Genomic DNA, 21,582 nt, shown 5'->3' with positions numbered 1-21,582 from the left:
ATCAGCATGGTCATGGTGAGATAGCTTCACTGAATGTCTGATTCCTTTTTACCACCAGGAATGTTTAAGTATCCATGATAACAGAAAAAATGGAGACATGAACCGTACAAACTAAGAGAAACCATACCATTCTTAACCACACTAAATACACTTTGGCTCAGGAACATGTGATAATCACAGAGGTCTCCCAGCTCTGGCTTGCCCTGAGCAGTACAGGCTCACTCACCCATGTGCACCTGGGCCTGGCTAGAAAGAAACCATCACAGGGCCTATGGCATGCAACCCACCCAGCTGCACAAGGGTCCTACACTTGTTGCTGCCTTGAAATTCCTGAACTTACCATAATTAATCATTCTCAGCAAGGGGCTCTGCATTTTCATTTTATACTGGGACCCCCAAATTATGTCGCTGGTCTGGAGGTGCCTGACTCAGAAAAGGAGTTCAATCTAAGCACCAACTGCCCGGCTTTGGGCCAGAACTGACAACTTCCTTTGTATGAAACAGAGGAGTTTTCATTCCTAGGAAGGAGGGACCTGAGCCCAAACTACATAAACCCTCGAAAACAAAAACAACATGGCAACTGCAATTCCATTAGAAAGATGGAATATTTAAGTGAATTAAGCCTAATTTCCTTTTCCTTCTCTCCAGTGACCTAGAAGGAGAAGCCATTAGGTGCTCACTCAGGAGATGCTAGTGGCAATGCTGTTAGTTCCAGCCACCCCAGGAGGGTTGGCACTGGGGCAGAGCAGCACACAGCAACCATTCCCAGCTTAAAGAGAGGAAACATGGGAAACATACTCACATCAAGGAATCAGTTACCCTAAGTGAAAAAGCAGGACATAAATGAAGGTTAATATCCAGGTCAAGCAAACAATTCAATGAGGAGAAGCACTTCCAAGTGCATGTGTTTTTACAAAAAAACTGAAGATACAAAATTTTTCTTTTTTTTAAATTAGATATGCTTTTAAGAAGTGACAAAATTCTCCATTTCCCTGATCAGGAAGAATTTCACAGGAAACCAAAACTATTATTCTAAATTTATTTAAAGCAAGTAAACTTAAAAAAGTAAACTTAACAACTACTTTTAATTCATTAGTTTACTTGAAGTTTTTAACAAATGGCAGAGACCTGAAAGGCACACCACCCATCTTTGCAAATCCCTAACACCCCAGCTTCCGGAGGAGGGCAGAGCCAGAGTACACAGTTACACACACACTGCAGAGAGAATATTCAAGGTCAGACCTCTACCACCACCAGGGAAGCTACGCACTGGAACCTGGGTAATTCAATACCACAGAAAACATCCTGAAGCTGGGAATCTTTGGGCCAAAACCAGTAAACTCCATCAGGTAAAAACTAACCTGGTTAATCCCAATGAAGCAGTTCGAATTAACTTTTCTTTTTTAATGGTTTTATAAAATGTACACTTTGGACTGGGCCCCAGTCTTTACCTGCCATATTCCAAAAGTGTAGCATGGACTCTAGATTCTTCATCGGGCAGCTCCTCTGCTCCCTGCTGGCGTTTGTATTTCCGACGGGGCTTGTAAACATCCTAAGAAGTAGGGGAGACAGATGCTTACTGAGGGTGAGAAGGCGCTTCTCCTGAACTGACTGCTGGATAGGTCAGCTGTCACGTAAGAGAGTCCTCCGCATGCTGGCGAGTCTAAGCTCTCCTGGAGAAGGGCAGTGGGCCCCAGGCGGCTGCCTTCCCAGGGTCTGCTCCTTTGGGTTTTATACAGGTAACAAATATTTCTGCTGCTTGTCAACTTGGTTTTAACTAGGTTGGGGTTTGGATGTTTTAGGGGGAGGGTCCTATGACATTTTAATATTTTATGTAGTCAAACTTATCATTTCATATCCCTATACTGGGGACTGTGAAAAAAAGGTTCTTGTATGTTACTTGCATAGTTTATATTTAGCCTTTTAATCTATTCAGAGGGGGGTATAATGAAGGGTAGGGATCTAGCTTTTTCCTTTCTGAGTGGAAAATTAAGAATCCCAACATCATCAATTTAGTAATCCATCCTTCCCCTGATGTGAAATGGTAATGTACATATATATATATACACACACACACACACATATATACACACATATATATAGATATATATATACATACATATATATACATACATATATATATATGTAAAATGTACCAGCATTACCCTTTTCAATTACTCATGCTTTATGGGTCTTTGTCCTGTCGCCACTGTTTTTTGTTAAATTTCTTGGCCATTCTTATATATTTTCTTTTCCAAATAAATTCTTTTATCAGTTTCTCAAGTTCATTATGAAAAAATGTTGAGTTTTGATTAGAATCATACCAAATTTACAGATTACTTTGGGAAGAAGTGACATCTTTGTAGTACTGAATATTGCCTTGAGAAGCAAGGTTTATCACTCTACTCAAATTGTTTTTTATTCCTTATAAATTTGCAGAAAAAATTAAAATCTTCTAGTTACTATATATTCAGACCTTTCTTCCACCCAGGTCCATAAACTAGTTCAACAACCACAGAATCCTTTAAAAAACTTCCTTAAATGGCAATGAAGATATCAGTTCTTGACTTTAATACCAGAAAAGGAGATACAAACCCTTCAGTGATGCGAATCTTTTTCACAAAAGTGAGGTTTACCCTCAAAAAAATTTATGAAAACATAGCATGCACTATAAACTTCCATCTGACTTTTTAAATTATTAGAGTGTGATTTAGTTATAAATGTAGAGAGCAAATGTATAGGACACATGTTGAAACAATATATATAAATCCCTTAAACAAAGTAAATGGCATATAGTAGGTGCTCAACTAATATAGGTCTTCACCCCCCCCCCCCCAATGACCTGGTTTGTCATGTTACGCAAATTAATGTTTTTCTTGAATATCTTAGAAAAATCTGCTCAGGCTCTGGGTGCAAGTAGATAGCTGCTTATGCAAGGTATTCTAGCTTTTTGTCCCCAGATCTTTTTTTGCTACTATGAGAGTTCACCATATCTAATCTCAACCATGACAAGCACCACTATCACATTTCTCCAGACAGAGGCATTTTTATTCGAATTAGAACTGTTCTCCACCTTGATACTTCTGGTTAACTTTATTTACTTTTTTTCTTGCTCTTTTACCCCCTTTACCTGTTTTACTTTTTATTGTGAAGTTTCAAACATAAAGAAAAGCATTGCTTTTCTAATACATACTATATAATCTCAACAGTTTTATTGAAAAGGAATGGAACAAACAGGGCCTGGGATGATACTGAAGGGTTGTTATTCCAATTTGCTGCTGGGTGTCTATATGAGTGGGAGGCTATAAATAACATAAAACAGATCTAAGGGGAAATGAGAAATATAATGAATCCATATGATGTCAGTTACTGCATAAGATTTAATTTCCACTGAGCTCTACTATTATAGCAGCACTATATAGTTGAGCTTAACTGCTATCTTCCTTAGTTACCATTGATAGAGTCAGTGACTCAAGACAGGAAATTGGATTCTTCTAAAAAAAGGACTGACTCCAAAACAATAGCATACCTAAACCAACAACTCCAAGAACCTTTTATCCTGCCAAACAATGACAATGTTGGCCTTTGCATAATTACTCCTTATACTTTGAAGTGTCTTGTATACATCTCACCATTTGCATTTTATAACTACACCATGAGGTAGAGAGGCAAGGCAGATGCTATTACCCCCACTTTACTGCTGAAGAAGCAGATTAAATAATACATTCAGGATCTCTAGGATAGTCTTATGCCTGGCCTTAGGTACTCCTGGCTGCTAGTCCCAAGGTTTTTCCACACTAACTTGTTTCTGGAGGGCATTATAGCTACCCACCACTCATTGTAAATGAGCCCTCTCCCTCTCAAGAGACTCACTATATACCTGAAACTGCCACATGGATCATTACGATGGTTTGCTGAATTGATGCTGTCAGAGGTTTCTAGGACCTAAATGTCAGAGGTTTCTAGGCCAACTATAAAGTGGTATTGCTAAGTCACCCTGTAAAGCAGAAGGAGTCAGCAACACTGATGTCTCATCCCATCTCTGCCACCAACTAGCTGCACAACCTTGGGGAAGGCAGTTCTCCTCAATGGGCCTATTCCTTATCTTCAAAATGAGGATTATACTAATAGATCTTAACAGTTTCCTGTTTGCAGTGTTTTTAATCCTGCAAACATACTGACTTGGTTTCATGACTCAGTCAATAATTTAATGTCTGGGGTTAATTTTTAAAAAAAGAAAGAAACACCTCATGCTTTATATAAAATTGTACTTTTAAAAAGTATGCAAACTCAGCTTATTTTATTAGTAGTGAAGGCAATAATAATGGCTATCATTTACTGAAAGCTAGGTCTGTGCCAGGCATGCACTGTTCTATATTTATTGCCAATCTGATCCTCACACCTGTCATAGTTATCCTTGTTTTCTGTGTATAGATGATGAAGTTCAGGCACAGAGAGTTTAGGGAACTCACCCACAGTTACAAAGGCAGTAAGTTACAGGATGCCTCCAGAACTGGGACTCTTAAGAGGTCAGCAAGATATTTTATACCTCAACTCTGATCACCCTTCATGGGTTCTGATCATTTGTTTCAGCAGATGCTGAAGGACACATGAGCAGGGTTAAAAAATTAAGATGACCCTTTTGTAAAGCAGAGAGCTCTTGCACTGTTCAAGTCACAGATCTCTACATCATGGTCTAGCTGCAAGTCAGGCTCCTGTTGGAGAAATTCCTCTGAGTCACACCAAATGGCAGGGAAGGGAGTCACAGCACCATGGGAGTGTCTGCAGCGGAGCCCTGATCACTGCCCCCATGACAATGGCAGGTGCTCCTTTATGAAATAACAAGTAGGCAGCAAAACAGCCACTACCAACTTGACATTCTATGGTCAAATGCTCCTGTGGGCAGACAGCATCCCACTCAGCAGGAGGCAGCATTCCCCCTGGTTACCTGCACCGACCTTCACAGCTCATTCTTCACAGCTCAACAGCCCAAACCTGACCTACCAGACATACCTCAGAGCAGAACCCTGCCTGCCACCAAAAGGGCCCACAGATGCTTCCACCATCAAGAGCCATGTTGTGAAAGATCCCCTAAGAAAAAGTTACTATAATTAAGACAAATAAGTTCGTTTCATTATCATATAAATAAAATCACAGCAACTGCGATAATAAAGTCCCTGGGTACTAAGAGATTGAAATAAGAGATGGATGGAGAGGACCATATCTCCAGGAAGGAAGTTAGCTGGGCGGTAGAGTTTTCTCCAGAGGCACCTGTGAACTTTGTTCCTTCCCCACTCTTTCACCTGCACTCTGCTCTGCAGACATGCCTTCTGCTCTCTCAGATCCAGCACAAGTCCCACCTTAGGTCTCCTGGAGTCTGCACCAAACAGTATAATTTGGTGGGTAAGAATAAGGCCGCTGTATTAAATAAATGAGCCAAAGACAGCTTCTGCATGTTGGCTCCTAGGTTTATCTCTTCACAGCAGGCTGAGACCCACTGGCTTAGGAGTCTACCAGTGCCAAACTACAATTTTCACACATCCAGTTGTTTTAAATATAGCCCAAATAAGCTGATCTTTAGCCATTTACATCTGTCTACTTTGCACAGTCCACACACTGCACCCAGTGTTTGCAGACTTTAGATAAAATAAGCCCTGGGGCTATAAAGCCCCATGCTGCTGCCTTCAGAGATCTGTGACCCAGAGATCCCTGCTGAGCTATAGCACCTAGACACCTGAGCACCTCCTATGATCCTTCCAGGGGTGCCTTGCTTTCCTCCCTTTCTGGGGGCAGCTGAGCCTCTGGCTGGTTCATACTGTGAGGAACTCCCTGACCCCACACACAACTGGCCAAAGCATCAACCAAACGAGGCTGTGAGCACTACTGCAACTCATGGTCACATCTTCCTTGATGTGCCCCAGATCCCTGAGTCCCTCGCAGCTGGAATGTCACTGCTTTTGTCTCCTCCTAGAACATAGCCTGGCACACACTGAGTGCTCCGTGATTATTACTGAATGATACGTGGAGCAAGACAATAGGGTTGTAGTTCTGACCCATAACTTACTACCTATTTGATGTATGGGCAAGTTACTTTAGCCTCTCTGGTTTTCCATATGAAACATAGAGTGTTGTGAGGCTAAATTACTTAAGAGCATCTGACATACAGTAAGGACTAAGATATACATTTGAAACATATGTATGTATATATATTAACAAATATACTAGTATATTATATTTTGCCATGTTTGCATTTTATGTGATGGATGAAAAGACCTTCCTCAAAGCCTTCCCTATGGAAGACACACCAGACTAGTAATTTTAAATGACATGGTCTGTTAAGGCGATCCAGTAAGTTCAGCAAAGTATTTTCTTTCAAATAGACCAGAAGCTCTATGAAGTCATTTTTTTTTCCTGTCCCCTCTATTCTCACACAAAATTCTAAACATTACTAAAAAATGCTCAATAAATAGTAAATGAACATTTTGGGGGGACTTTGTGTAGAACTTCACAGGTACTCTTTACTCAAGGTTAAGAGGGAGGAACAGATCTCCCTGTACAGCACACACACTGCAGAGTATGGAAGGCTGACAAGGAGGAAGTAAGCTATACAACAGCACCCAAAGTGAGACAAATAAGCGACTGCCTGATGAGACAGTGGGAGATGGTGAGGGGAGGCCTGCAGGGTGGCAAGTTTCATTTTCTCATGTCTTTTGAAAATACACTTCCCATCAAGCACGCCTTCTAGGAAGCAGCGAGCTATTCTGTAGAAAAGAGGTATGGAGGAGTCAAGAAAGTAACACAGAAATGCTGGGAATAATCTCCAGGAGGAAGGAAAGTGAGGCTAAGACAGAGAGAGTACCCAAGTGATGAGCTCAGAAATTCAAGTTCACAATAGCTTTTCTGCCTGGCAATCTGGCAAGAGGCACTAACAGCCTCAGACATACCCTTCAATCCAATTCCACTCATGTAATGTATGCTAAGTAAATAATTAAGGATAAAACAGAATTAGCTAGGAGGATGTCCTAAATAATGGCCAAAAGAAACAAGAAAAGATACAATCTAAGCTAGTTAAGTTGCTATCACACAATGATCTACAGCCACTAAAAATGCCATGGAGGTAGGATACAGGCATAACTTGGAGATACTGCAGGTTCTAGTCCACATTATTATAATAAAGCAAATTAAATGAATTTTTTGGCTTCCCAGTGCATAAAAAAGTTATGTTTACACTATACTGTAGTCTGTTAAGTATGCAATAGCATTATGTCTAAAAATGCAATATTAGTTTAAAAATATTTCATTCTAAAAAATGTAACCATCTGAACTTCCAGTGAGTCATAAATTTTTTTTTTTTGAGAGGGCATATCTCATATTTATTGATCAAATGGTTGTTAACAACAATAAAATTCAGTATAGGGCGGTCAATGTTCAATGTACAATCATTAATCCATCTCAAACCTAATTCTCGTCAGTCTCCAATCTTCTGAAGCATAACGAACAAGTTCTTACATGGTGAACGAATTCTTACATAGTGAATAAATTCTTACATGGTGAACAGTACAAGGGCATTCATCACAGAAACTTTCGGTTTTGATCACGCATTATGAACTATAAACAATCAGGTCAAATATGAATATTCGTTTGATTTTTTATACTTGATTTATATGTTGATCCCACATTTCTCCCTTTATTATTATTATTATTTCTATTTTTAATAAAATGCTGAAGTGGTAGGTAGATGCAAGATAAAGGTAGAAAACATAGTTTAGTGCTGTAAGAGGGCAAATGTAGATGATCAGGTGTGTGCCTATGGACTAAGTATTAATCCAAGCTAGACAAGGGCAGCAAAACATCCACGGATGCAGAAGATTTCTCTCAAAGCAGGGGGGATGAGGTTCTGAGCCTCACCTCTGTTGATCCCCAATTACTCACCTGATGGCCCCCCTGCGACTGTGCCTGTCTTAGGTTGTTCCTCCCTTGAGGAATCTTACCCGTCTCTGGCTAACCAGTCATCTTCCGGGGCCAAACAGGGAACTGTAAAGTTGGTAAGTGAGAGAGAAGCCATATTGTTTGAAAAGGTTAGCTTTTTACTTCTTTGCAGATTTGTGCCCTGTGGCTTATATGCCCAGCACTTGTCTCGAGGTATCTTTACCACCTGGAGAAATTATGATACTCGGTAAATTCGATATGAGGCACGAATTCTATTTAAGGGTTGTAATTAGGAAGGAAGAAGAAAAGCTATAGAAGTAGCAGATGTAAGAAAACATGGGAAGATTGACTATTTCTTTGACATACCTTCTTGTAGAGTACCTTAAGCATGTATAGGTTTTAAACTACTAACTAACTTGCGCTCACATATTAACATAATAGGAATATGGTGACATAAACAAAGCAAATCTATAATTACCATCCATCTCCTGTGAAGCTAAGAAAACCATTTAGGCACCCTAGGCATTTGTGAAAATTTGTCTATGATATGATGGATATTGTCCAACTGTACTTGAACAGTCTGAGAGAAATCAGACAAATTAAAGCAACCCATTTCTGGGATCTGTTCACATCCCTTATGTTCTTTTAACCGTAGATAGTCTATAGTCATAAGATTTTGGAGTGCTACAACTTGCACCCCTCCCAAATCCTGGTTGAGTTCCAACAGTACAGATCCGGTCAAATTCGTTGTCTCACTGTATACACATGCCAGCCTAGACATCTCACTCCTCATTCCAATGGCAAGTCCAGGAAATGGTGGGGTGAACACAGCCACAACCGCAGCATCGCCCGGATCCCTGTGGAGGCTTTTTGATGATCATCCCCCGGCACGAGTCCTCCAGAGAGTGCTGATGCCGGAAGCTCCTCCTCATATCGTATCTTAGTTCATTTTCTGGGTATCCAAGCTAGGCCTTGATCTTCTGCATAGAAACAAACAGACCCTTTGCCCACACTTTGACATGCCCTCTATACCACTGTGCAGAACTCATTGAAGGTCAGCACACAGGGACTGCCTTTTTTTTTTTTTTAATTAAGAGAAAGGAATATTATCAGAAAACAGTACCTCCATAGCTGATCATCTGACACCCTTTAAGTGATCAACATTAAGGATATTTAAAGCATGCGTTGATCTTTGATTTACCAATAGTTTTATCCTATCAAGGAGTAATCCCCCTTTTCTTTTTCTTTCTTTCTTTCTTTCTATTTTTTAATTTTTTTTTTAATCTTTAATCTACACTTACATGAAGAGTACTATGTTTACTATGCTCTCTCCTATATCAGGTCCCCCCTAACAACCACATTACGGTTACTGTCCATCAGCTTAGCAAAATGTTGTAGAATCCCTACTTGTCCTCTCTGTGTTGTGCAGCCCACCCTCCCCTTTCTCCCTCCCCCCCATGCATGCTAATCTTAATACCCCCCTTCTTCTTCCCCCCCCTTATACCTCCCTGTCCACCCATCCTCCCCAGTTCCTTTCCCTTTGGTACCTGTTAGTCCATTTTTGGGTTCTGTAATTCCACTGCTGTTTTGTTCCTTCAGTTTTTCCTTTGTTCCTATACTCCTCAGATGAGTGAAATCATTTGGTATTTCTCTTTCTCCGCTTGGCTTATTTCACTGAGCATAATATTCTCCAGCTCCATCCATGTTGCTGCAAATGGTTGGATTTTTCCACTTCTTATGGCTGAGTAGTATTCCATTGTGTATATGTACCACATCTTCTTTATCCATTCATCTACCGATGGAAATTTAGGTTGCTTCCAATTCCTGGCTATTGTAAATAGTGCTGCGATAAACATAGGGGTGCATCTGTCTTTCTCAAACTTGATTGCTGCATTCTTAGGGTAAATTCCGAGGAGTGGAATTCCTGGGTCAAATGCAAGGTCTGTTTTGAGCATTTTGATGAACCTCCAAACTGCTTTCCACAATGGTTGAACTAATATACATTCCCACCAGCAGTGTAGGAGGGTCCCCCTTTCTCCACAGCCTCGCCAACATTTGTTGTTGTTTGTCTTTTGGATGGCAGCTATCCTTACTGGTGTGAGGTGATACCTCATTGTAGTTTTAATTTGCATTTCTCTGATAATTAGCGATGTGGAGCATCTTTTCATGTGTCTCTTGGCCATCTGTATTTCTTTTTTAGAGAACTGTCTCTCAGTTCCTCTGCCCATTTTTTAATTGGGTTATTTGTTTTTTGTTTGTTGAGGCATGTGAGCTCTTTATATATTCTGGACGTCAAGCCTTTATCGGATCTATCATTTTCAAATATATTCTCCCATACTCTAGGGTTCCTTTTTGTTCTATTGATGGTGTCTTTCGCTGTACAGAAGCTTTTCAGCTTAATGTAGTCCCACTTGCTCATTTTTGCTGTTGTTTTCCTTGCCCGGGGAGATATGTTCAAGAAGAGGTCACTCATGTTTATGTCTAAGAGGTTTTTGCCTATGTTTTTTTCCAAGAGTTTAATGGTTTCATGACTTACATTCAGGTCTTTGATCCATTTTGAGTTTACCTTTGTATATGGGGTTAGACAATGGTCCAGTTTCATTCTCCTACACGTAGCTGTGCAGTTTTGCCAACACCATCTGTTGAAGAGACTGTCATTTCCGCATTGTATGTCCATGGCTCCTTTATCAAATATTAATTGACCATATTTGTTTGGGTTAATTTCTGGAGTCTCTAAACTATTCCACTGGTCTGTGGCTCTGTTCTTGTGCCAGTACCAAATTGTCTTGATTACTATGGCTTTGTAGTAGAGCTTGAAGTTGGGGAGTGAGATCCCCCCTACTTTATTCTTCTTTTTCAGGATTGCTTTGGCTATTGAGGGTCTTTGGTGTTTCCATATGAATTTTTGAATTATTTGTTCCAATTCATTGAAGAATGTTGCTGGTAATTTGATAGGGATTGCATCAAATCTGTATATTGCTTTGGGCAGGATGGACATTTTGACTATATTAATTCTTCCTAGCCATGAGCATGGGATGAGTTTCCATTTATTAGTGTCCCCTTTAATTTCTCTTAAGAGTGACTTGTAGTTTTCAGAGTATAAGTCTTTCACTTCCTTGGTTAGGTTTATTCCTAGGTATTTTATTCTTTTTGATGCAATGGTGAATGGAATTGTTTTCCTGATTTCTCTTTTTATTGATTTATTGTTAGTGTATAGGAAAGCTACAGATTTCTGTGTGCTAATTTTGTATCCTGCAACTTTGCTGTATTCCGATGTCAGTTCTAGTAGTTTTGGAGTGGAGTCTTTAGGGTTTTTGATGTACAGTATCATATCATCTGCAAATAGTGACAGTTTAACTTCTTCTTTACCAATCTGGATTCCTTGTATTTCTTTGTTTTGTCTGATTGCTGTGGCTAGGACCTCCAGTACTATGTTAAATAACAGTGGGGAGACTGAGCATCCCTGTCTGGTTCCCGATCTCAGAGGAAATGCTTTCAGCTTCTCACTGTTCAGTATAATGCTGGCTGTGGGTTTATCATATATGGCCTTTATTATGTTGAGGTACTTGCCCTCTATTCCCATTTTGCTGAGAGTTTTTATCATGAATGGATGTTGAATTTTGTCAAATGCTTTTTCAGCATCTATGGAGATGATCATGTGGTTTTTGTCTTTCTTTTTGTTGATGTGGTGGATGATGTTGATGGATTTTCGAATGTTGTACCATCCTTGCATCCCTGGGATGAACCCCACTTGGTCATGGTGTATGATCCTTTTGATATACTGTTGAATTCTGTTTGCTAATATTTTATTGAGTATTCTTGCATCTACATTCATCAGGGATATTGGTCTGTAATTTTCTTTTTTGGTGGGGTCTTTGCCTGGTTTTGGTATTAGGCTGATGTTGGCTTCATAGAATGAGTTTGGGAGTATTCCCTCTTCTTCTATTTTTTGGAACACTTTAAGGAGAATGGGTATTATGTCTTCTCTGTGTGTCTGATAAAATTCCGAGGTAAATCCGGCCAGCCCCGGGGTTTTGTTCTTGGGTAGTTTTTTGATTCCGTTTCAATTTCTTTGCTCATTATTGGTTTGTTTAACTTTTGTGTTTCTTCCTTAGTCAGTCTTGGGAGGTTGTATTTTTCTGGGAAGTTGTCCATTTCTTCTAGGTTTTCCAGCTTGTTGGCATATAGGTTTTCATAGTAATCTTTAATAATTCTTTGTATTTCTGTGGAGTCTGTCGTGATTTTTACATTCTCATTTCTGATTATGTTGATTTGGGTTGATTCTCTTTTTCTCTTAATAAGTTGGGCTAGAGGCTTATCTATTTTGTTTGTTTTTTCAAAGAAACAGCTCTTGGTTTCGTTGATTTTTGCTATTGTTTTATTCTTCTCAATTTTGTTTATTTCTTCTCTGATCTTTATTATGTCCCTCCTTCTGCTGACTTCAGGCCTCATTTGTTCTTTTTCCAGTTTCGATAATTGTGATGTTAGACTATTCATTTGGGATTGTTCTTCCTTCTTCAAGTGTGCCTGGATTGCTATATACTTTCCTCTTAAGACTGCTTTCGCTGCGTCCCACAAAAGTTGGGCCTTAGTGTTGTTGTTGTCATTTGTTTCTATATATTCCTTGATCTCTATTTTGATTTGTTCATTGATCCATTGATTATTTAGTAGCATGTTGTTAAGCCTCCATGTGTTTGTGAGCCTTTTTGTTTTCTTTGTAGAATTTATTTCTACTTTTATACCTTTGTGGTCTGAAAAATTGGTTGGTAGAATTTCAATATTTTGGAATTTACTGAGGCTCTTTTTGTGAGCTAGTATGTGGTCTACTCTGGAGAATGTTCCATGTGCACTTGAGAAGAATGTATATCCTGTTGCTTTTGGATGTAGAGTTCTATAGATGTCTATTAGGTCCATCTGTTCTAGTGTGTTGTTCAGTGCCTCTGTGTCCTTACTTATTTTCTGCCCGGTGGATCTATCCTTTGGGGTGAGTGGTGTGTTGAAGTCTCCTACAATGAATGCATTGCAGTCTATTTCCCTCTTTAGTTCTGTTAGTATTTGCTTCACATATGCTGGTGCTCCTGTATTGGGTGCATATATTTAGAATGGTTATTTCCTCTTGTTGGACTGAGCCCTTTATCATTATGTAGTATCCTTCTTTATCTCTTGTTACTTTCTTTGTTTTGAAGTCTATTTTGTCTGATATTAGTACTGCAACCCCTGCTTTCTTCTCACTGTTGTTTGCCTGAAATATGTTTTTCCATCCCTTGACTTTTAGTCTATGCTTGTCTTTGAGTTTAAGGTGAGTTTCTTGTAAGCAGCATATAGATGGGTCTTGCTTTTTTATCCATTCTATTACTCTGTGTCTTTTGATTGGTGCATTAAGTCCATTTACATTTAGGGTGACTATTGAGAGATATGTACTTATTGCCATTGCAGGATTTAGATTCATAGTTACCAAAGGTTCAAGGTTAGCTTGTTTAGTATCTTACTGCCTAACTTAGCTCGCTTATTGAGCTGTTATATACACTGTCTGGAGATTCTTTTCTTCTCTCCCTTCTTATTCCTCCTCCTCCCTTCTTCATATGTTGTGTGTTTTGTTCTGTGCTTTTTTTAGGAGTGCTCCCATCTAGAGCAGTCCCTGTAGGATGCCCTGTAGAGGTGGTTTGTGGGAAGCAAATTCCCTCAGCTTTTGCTTGTCTGGGAATTGTTTAATCCTGCCATCATATTTAAATGATAGTCGTGCTGGATACAGTGTCCTTGGTTCAAGGCCCTTCTGTTTCATTGCATTAAGTATATCATGCCATTCTCTTCTGGCCTGTAGGGTTTCTGTCGAGAAGTCTGATGTTAGCCTGATGGGTTTTCCTTTATAGGTGACCTTTTTCTCTCTAGCTGCCTTTAAAACTGTTTCCTTGTCCTTGATCCTTGCCATTTTAATTACTATGTGTCTTGGTGTTGTCCTCCTTGGATCCTTTCTGTTGGGGGTTCTGTGTAATTCCATAGTCTGTTCGATTATTTCCTCCTCCAGTTTGGGGAAGTTTTCAGCAATTATTTCTTCAAAGAAACTTTCTATCACTTTTCCTCTTTCTTCTTCTTCTGGTACGCCTATAATACGAATATCATTCCTTTTGGCTTGGTCACATAGTTCTCTCAGTGTTGTTTCATTCCTGGAGATCCTTTTATCTCTGTCTATGTCAGCTTCTATACGTTCCTGTTCTCTGGCTTCTATTCCTTCAATGGCCTCTTGCATCTTATCCATTCTGCTTATAAATCCTTCCAGGCATTGTTTCACTTCTGTGATCTCCTTCCTGACATCTGTGATATCCCTTCGGACTTCATCCCATTGCTCTTGCATTTTTCTCTGCATCTCATCCCATTGCTCTTGCATTTTTCTCTGCATCTCTGTCAGCATGTTCATGATTTGTATTTTGAATTCTTTTTCAGGAGGACTGGTTAGGTCTGTCTCCTTCTCACGTGTTGTCTCTGTGATCTTTGTCTGCCTGTAGTTTTGCCTTTTCATGGTGATAGAGATAGTTTGCAGAGCTGGTACAAGTGACCACTGGAAGAGCTTCCCTTCTTGTTGGTTTGTGGCCTTCCTCTCCTGGGAGAATAGCGACCTCTAGTGGCTTATGCTTGTCAACTGTGCGCAGGCAGGGCTTCTGCTACCTGCCCGTTTGCTATGGAGTTTATCTCCGCTGTTGCTGTGGGCGTGGCCTAGCTGGGGCTGCTCCTCCAAAGTGGTGGAGCCCCATTGGAGGGGGAGCGGCCGGGAGGCTATTTATCTCCGTAAGGGGCCTGTGTGCTCCCTGTTGCCCAGGGGGTTAGAGTGCCCAGAGATCCCCAGATTCCCTGCCTCTTGTCTAAGTGTCCTGTCCTGCCCCTTTAAGACTTCCAAAAAGCACTCTCCAAACCAAAACAACAACAGCAACAATGTGAGAGGAAACAGAAAAAAAAAAAAAAAAAAAGGAAAAAACATGCAATTTTTTTTTTTTTTCCTCAGGCGCCGGTCCCAGGCACCTACCTGCTCAGTGGTCCTGCTGCCCTGCCTCCCTAGCACCGGGGTCCCTGTCCCTTCAAGGCTTCCAAAAAGCACCTGCCCACCGGTCCCACAGGGAAAAACACGCGATATTCTTTGTCTTCAGGCGCCGGTCCCAGGCACCCGCTCACCAGTCCTGCTGCTCTGCCTCCCTAGCACCGGGGTCCCTGTCCCTTTAAGGCTTCCAAAAAGTACTCACCAAAAAGAGAGAAAAAAAAAAAAGGGGGAAAAATGCACGATTTCCTCCCTCCTCAGGCGCCGGTCTCAGGCACCCGCCCACCGGTCCTGCAGGGAAAAACGCGCTATATTCTTTGTCCTCAGGCGCTGGTCCCAGGCACCCGCTCACCAGTCCTGCTGCTCTCCCTCCCTAGCACCGGGGTCCCTGTCCCTTTAAGGCTTCCTAAAGGCACTTGCCAAAAAGAGAAAAAAAAAGGGGAAAAACGCACGATTTCCTCCGTCCTCAGGCGCTGGTCTCAGGCACCCGCCCCCAGGTCCCATAGGGAAAAACGTGCGATAATCTTTGTCCTCAGGCACCGGTCCCAGGCACCCGCTCACTGGTCCTGCCGCCCTACCTCCCTAGCAATGGGGTCCCTGTCCCTTTAAGGCTTCCAAAAAGCACTCGCCAAAAAGAGAAAAAAAAAAGGGGAAAAACGCGCGATTTCCTCCATCCTCAGGCACCGGTCTCAGGCACCCGCCCTCCAGTCCCGTAGGGAAAAACGCGCGATAATATTTGTCTTCATGCGCCGGTCACATGCACCCGCTCACCGGTCCTGCCGCCCTGCCTCCCTAGCAACGGGGTCTCTGTCCCTTTAAGGCTTCCAAAAAGCACTTGCCAAAAAAAAAAAAACGTTCTGGTTTCTTTCCACCCGCCGGGAGCCAGGGGCAGGGGCGCTCGGGTCCCGCCGGGCCGGGGCTTGTATCTTACCCCTTTCGCAAGGCGCTGGGTTCTTGCAGGTGTGGATGTGGTCTGGATGTTGTCCTGTGTCGTCTGGTCTCTATTTTAGGAAGAGTTTTCTTTGTTATATTTTCATAGCTCTTTGTGTTTTTGGGAGGAGATTTCCACTGCTCTACTCACACCGCCATCCTGGCTCCGCCGAGTCATAAATATTTTTAAGCTGGGGGATGGTCTTGCCTTGATGTTAACAGCTGATCAGGGTGGTGTTTCCTGAAGGTTGGGGTGGCCATGGTAATTCCTTAAAATAAGACAACAATGAAGTTTACCTCATCAATGGACTCTTCATTTCACAAATGATTCCTCTGTAGGATGTAATGCTGTGTGATAGCACTTAACTCATAGCAGAACTCCTTTCAAAATTGGAGTCAATCCTCTGAAACCCTGCTGCTGCTTTATCAGCTAAGTTTATGTAATATTCTAAATCCTTTGTCATTTCTACAATCTTCACCAGAGGTAGAGTCCATCTCAATAAACTACTTTCTTTGCTCATTCATAAGAAGCAACTCTTCATCTGTTCAAGTTTGATCATGAGATGCAGCAACTCAATCACATCTTCAGGCTCCACTTCTAATTCCAGTTCTCTTCCTGTTCATACCACATATGCAGTGACTTCCTCCACTGACGTCTTGAACCATCAAAGCATCCGTTAAGGCTAGAATCAACTTCTTCCCAACTTCTGTTAATGTTGATACTCTTCCAATGAATCAAGAACCTTAGTGGCATCTAGAATGATGAATCCTTTCAAGCGTTTCAATTTTCTTGGCCTAGATCCATCAGATGAATCACTATCTATAGCAGCTACAGCCTTATGAAAATATTTCAATAAGAACTGAAAGTCAAAATTATTGATCTATGGACTGCAGACTGGATGTTGTCAGCAGGCATGGAATCAACATTAATTGAGCCATCAGAGCTCTTGGGTGACCAGGTACACTGTGAGTGAGCAATAATATTTTGAAAAGAATATTTTTTTTCTGAGCAGTAGGTTTCAACAGTGGACTTAAAATACTCAGTAAACCATGCTGTAAACATATGTGCTGTCATCCAGGATTTGCTGTTTCATTTACAGAGCACAGGCAGAGTAGATTTAGCATAATTCTGAAGGGCCCTAGGATTTTCAGAATGGTCATTGAGCATTGGCTTCAACTTACAAAGCACTAGCTGCATTAACACCTAATAAGAGAGTCAGCCTGTCCTCTAAAGCTTTGAAACCGGACATTAACTATTCCTCTCTAGTTATGAAAGTCCTGGATGGCATTGTCTTCCAATATTTTTACATCTACAGTGGAAGTCTGCTGTTCAGTGTAGCCATCTTCATCAGTGAGCTTAACAGATCTGGATAACCTGGCTGCAGCTTCCACATCACTTGCTGTGGCTTCACCTTGCACTTGTCTGTTATGAAGATGGCTTCTTTCCTGAAGATTTATGAACAAATGTCTGCTAGCTTCCAATTTTTCTTCTCTTCATCACCTCTCTTAGCCTTCACAAAAGTGAGGAAAGTCAGGGCCATGCTCTGGATTAGGCTTTGGCTTACGGGAATGCTGTAGCTGGTCCAATCTTCCAAGCAGACCTCTAATGCCCTTTCTGCATAAGCAGTTAGTCTGCTTCACTCATCATCTGTGTGTTCACTGAGGTAGCTCTTTTCTTTCAAGAATGTGTTCTTTACATTCACAACCTGGCTAATTGCATGGTGCAAGAAGCCTAGCTTTTGGCCTATCTCAGCTTTTCACATACCCTCCTTACTAAGCTTAATCACTTCTAGCTTTTGATTTAAAGTGAGTGATGCGTGACACTTTCTTTCACTTGAATACTTACAGGCCACTGTAGGATTAATTGGCCTGACTTCAACACTGCTGTGTCTTAGGGAACAGGAAGGCCCAATCAGAGGGAGAGAGATTGGTGGGGGGGAGGGGGAGAGCAGTGGTTGGTGGAGCAGCCAGAACATATAACTCTTTATCAGTTACATTCACTGTCTAGTATATGGGCACAGTTTGTGGTGCCCCAAAACAATTACAGTAGTAACATTGAAGATCAATGATCACAGAGCATAACAAATAAAATAATAATGAAAAGTCTGAAATATTCTAAGAATTACGAAAATATGATAAAGAAACAAATTGAGCAAACACTGGAAAAATGGTGCAAACTGGTTTGCTACAGGTTGTCACAAATTCTCAATTTGTAAAAAAAAAAAACAAAAAACACAGTTATCTGTGAAGTACAATAAAATGAGGTATGCCTATATTTATTGGCATGGAAAGATATTCTCAATTATACTGTTGAGCAAAATGAGCAACAACAAAACAGAATAGATAGTAAATGAAAACAAAAAGTAATGTGTCCCTAGAGGCCTGAAATGTGTCATGGGTATAGAGATTCCAGGCCCAGTTTCATTGACAGGATAATCACAGCTATGCTGGCCTTTTATTCTCATGATATTCCCCAAAACTGTAATGTTTCTCACTCTCTACCCAGGGCTCAGATGAGATTTACACATGAAGATATTCAATTAACCATTTAAAAATTTAACTTTCATTTATTGCTTTGAATAGGTAATGTACAGACTTGGTATAAAATCTAGACAGTACAGGGTTTACAGGGAAAATTTCCCTTCCTTTCCTGCCCCTTGCTTCCCAGTTTTCTCTCTCAGAGATTATGTTGTCACCTGGCCCTTGTATCTTCCAGAAATGAAGCACCATTAAAACAAGGTAAAACAACAGCATATCCAATGAACTGGTTATTATTTGTCATGACAAATTCTGTTAGGCAGAATCCTTAACAGTATACAAAAGACTGTACCGGTAAGTGAAAAAAAAACCCCACTTATTATATTTAAAGTACGATTCCAATTAAGTATAAAAATACATATTAAAAACATGGAAGATATATGCTCAAGTATCAATAGTGGTTGCCTCTGTATTGTGAGAATAAAGCTGCTTTTTTTCCTTCTTTATCAACCTTTTTAAAAAAGACTTTAAGGATAACCTAAACTGAACACCTATCTTATAAGTAGGAAAAAATTATGCTACTGCCATGTCATGTACTATTATTTAATACTGCCACACAATCTGAAAACAGTACCTGGCTTCAGAGTGCATTTATCTTAAAGGTTTTCTACTCCTCCTATTTCCAAAATGGATTTATGGAAAATTACAAATTACAACTATACAATGACAAGGCTTTTATTGTTCTACATGAGCACTTCATGTCTTTCATCATCAAAATCACTTTTGTTTTTCGGTATAATCACCTTGGAAGACCACACACTTATTCTTAAAGTAAAAAGAAAAGCAAAATAACCCCTATACATTATCTTTGAAAGAGGGAATTCACACCTAGGCATTGTGGTTTCACCTTCATCCACCCAGGTAAAAAGGCTGGAATGGGAAGGACCTGACACTGACAGGTCCTGCTGGGCTCTGGCCCGCAGTGTTTGGAAAAGGCCTGCAGTGGCAACATGGGTGCAGAGCCCCTGGTTAAGATATTCTGTGTGAGGTGACAAAGGCCATCTCAGGGTTTCCCACACAAAGGTCAGGGGCTACTCTGCCACTCCAAAGCCCTCATGGGGGTGGTAACTTCAACTTACCATCTCCGGTCATCATCTGCCCTCTGGTGCTCTTCAGAATTTATACCTGCCACTAGTACAAATGAGGAAGACTTTGGGTTTGTAAAATTTCTCCCTTAAAAGTGGAACTAAGAAAAAGAGAGTGCAGTGGCTATGGCAACTTCTACACCAGTAAATGCTGGTGTCCAGAAACTGGGCATTGAGGCAGGCAGGGCTTCCCTCACACACCACCTGAAGTCTGCTCCTGGGCAACCCTGCAGATGGGAACCAGGAGCGGGTGTTTTGTGATACCCTCAAAGAGCTATCTGGAGGCTATGTACCTACATTCTTCTCCTACAGAAGAACACAGGCAGGGGCACTTACTGAAAGGTCGACAACTGTCTTAATGGCTTTTTCTTTTCTCTTTATGAAGTCTTCATCCTGTAAGACAAAACACAGGGATTAAATAAATCCTGTGTGAAGACTGCAACTCAGCTGGATGATCTCTGGGAGCAGTCATGAGGATTAAAGAGTGGAAGGCATGTGATGTGCTAGGACTGGAAGGTAGTGAGAGTTATCAGATATTAGTATTATTGTGATTATTATTAAACTGTTACTATACAAATGTTCTTTGCAGGTGGTCCTTCAAAAATCTTTTATAGGACTATATAAAAAATACTCATGCTCTTGTAACCTAATAAAAGTTCTGGATCAAGTACCAAAATTAAGAGAAAAGGACAAAATTTAGGGCTTTACATTCAGTGCCCATTTAAGGAGGTAGTTCTAATGAACCAGGGGACCTGGTTTCAATGCTGAGCAGGCAGCGGCAGACAAGCCACACCAGTGGGTGGGAATGTAGGGGAGCCTGAGCTTACTCGGCTCCTTCCCAGGGAGTCTAAGCATGCACTCATGTTCTCAGCTGGACAGGGAAAGAGAAGTAGAATACTGACCTCAGGGAGACTGTAGGTTTTCTGGAACTGGGATATAGAGTAGGAGCGGATATAGTCACCCATCTCTTCTTTTGTTTCTATAGCTCGCTTCACCAACCACTAGGAAAGAAAGTTAGGAAATTTGAGTTGATAGGGATGAAATACCACTGCAATAAAGGTCAACGCAGAGATGGCACAACTCATGAACCCAAATCCCTATAGTTGAACTGAGCAGGTGATGAGAACCTATCACAGACTGTCCTACAGGCAAAGCATCTGGCTGTACATCTGAGATGCTAAGATCCAGGGGGACCTGGAGCCAAGTAGCTGTGCAGGAGCTTTTAGAGCCTCACTTCAGAGCCTCAGGCCTCAATTTCCCTCTCTGTATACAGGGGACATGAGAGTATCAGTTCTTTTCATCTCACAGAGCTACTGCGGAAGCAAATGAAATCGCAAGGACCAGAGCGCTCTGTAATGTCCGAAGCACAACCAACTCCACGACCACCTGATGTTAGTGGCAAATCTTAACATGACTCTCTTTTCTGTGTTGCTCATGCCACACATCAGAGAAATGAAAGAGAACTAGAGAACGTTTACTATACCCCTTGTTTGATAGATAAAAAAATGCCCCACATATTCCCATTTGAAAACAGCATGTACTGGGCACACAGTCCTAGGGTTCAGGTTAGATTGGTGCTCCAATATCTACTCTCTTATTCATATGACATTATAAGGTAATTGGTCTGGCAGTGTTTTACAGAACCTGATGCTTGGAGAGACTAGATAATCTGCCCACTGATCCATGGCTAGCAAGCTACACAGCTATGAGTCACAACTCCAAGGGTCTTCCACACCAGGACACTGGACATATGGGTTTTATTAAGTGTTTCCCAGCTTTAATGGGCTGATATGCAGAAATAGCCACTCTTCATTTCTCTCAACTTAAAAACTCCAGGTAACTAAAACATACACATACACATACCTGCAGTCCATAACCTGCAAGAGAGCCAGGTGATCTAAGGGTAAGAATGTAAAGTACAAGAGGAGCTCTGCTCTCCTCCCAGCTCTGCTGTCAGCTCCTTCAGCACTGAAGACCCTATGGAGGTTCTCTCAGAACTGCCTTGCCCTCCCCAGAGAGCTACCACTTCTCAAAAGCAGTTTTTGGACAATAGCAGTGTTTCCTCAAGAGCAC

The 21,582-nt window shown here is 41.1% G+C and overlaps 1 protein-coding gene across 1 annotated transcript in view; it reads right to left on the bottom strand.

Annotated features, from left to right (window-relative positions):
• CCDC93 (CCC complex scaffolding subunit CCDC93) overlaps positions 1-21,582 on the bottom strand; it is a 117,951-nt gene that overhangs the window by 80,763 nt on the left and 15,606 nt on the right. Inside the window, exons 5-7 of the mRNA XM_037001067.2 lie at positions 20,412-20,510; positions 19,846-19,902; positions 1,452-1,552 (exon numbers count right to left, since the gene is read on the bottom strand). Coding sequence (XP_036856962.2) covers positions 1,452-1,552; positions 19,846-19,902; positions 20,412-20,510 — 257 coding nt within the window. The remainder of the gene's footprint in view (positions 1-1,451; positions 1,553-19,845; positions 19,903-20,411; positions 20,511-21,582) is intronic.

The sequence above is a fragment of the Manis javanica genome, chromosome 7, assembly GCF_040802235.1.
Source record: "Manis javanica isolate MJ-LG chromosome 7, MJ_LKY, whole genome shotgun sequence".
Taxonomy (NCBI): Eukaryota; Metazoa; Chordata; class Mammalia; order Pholidota; family Manidae; genus Manis; species Manis javanica.
The sequence above is the reverse complement of the archived record's forward strand: the minus strand, read 5'-3'. Positions and strand labels throughout refer to the sequence as shown.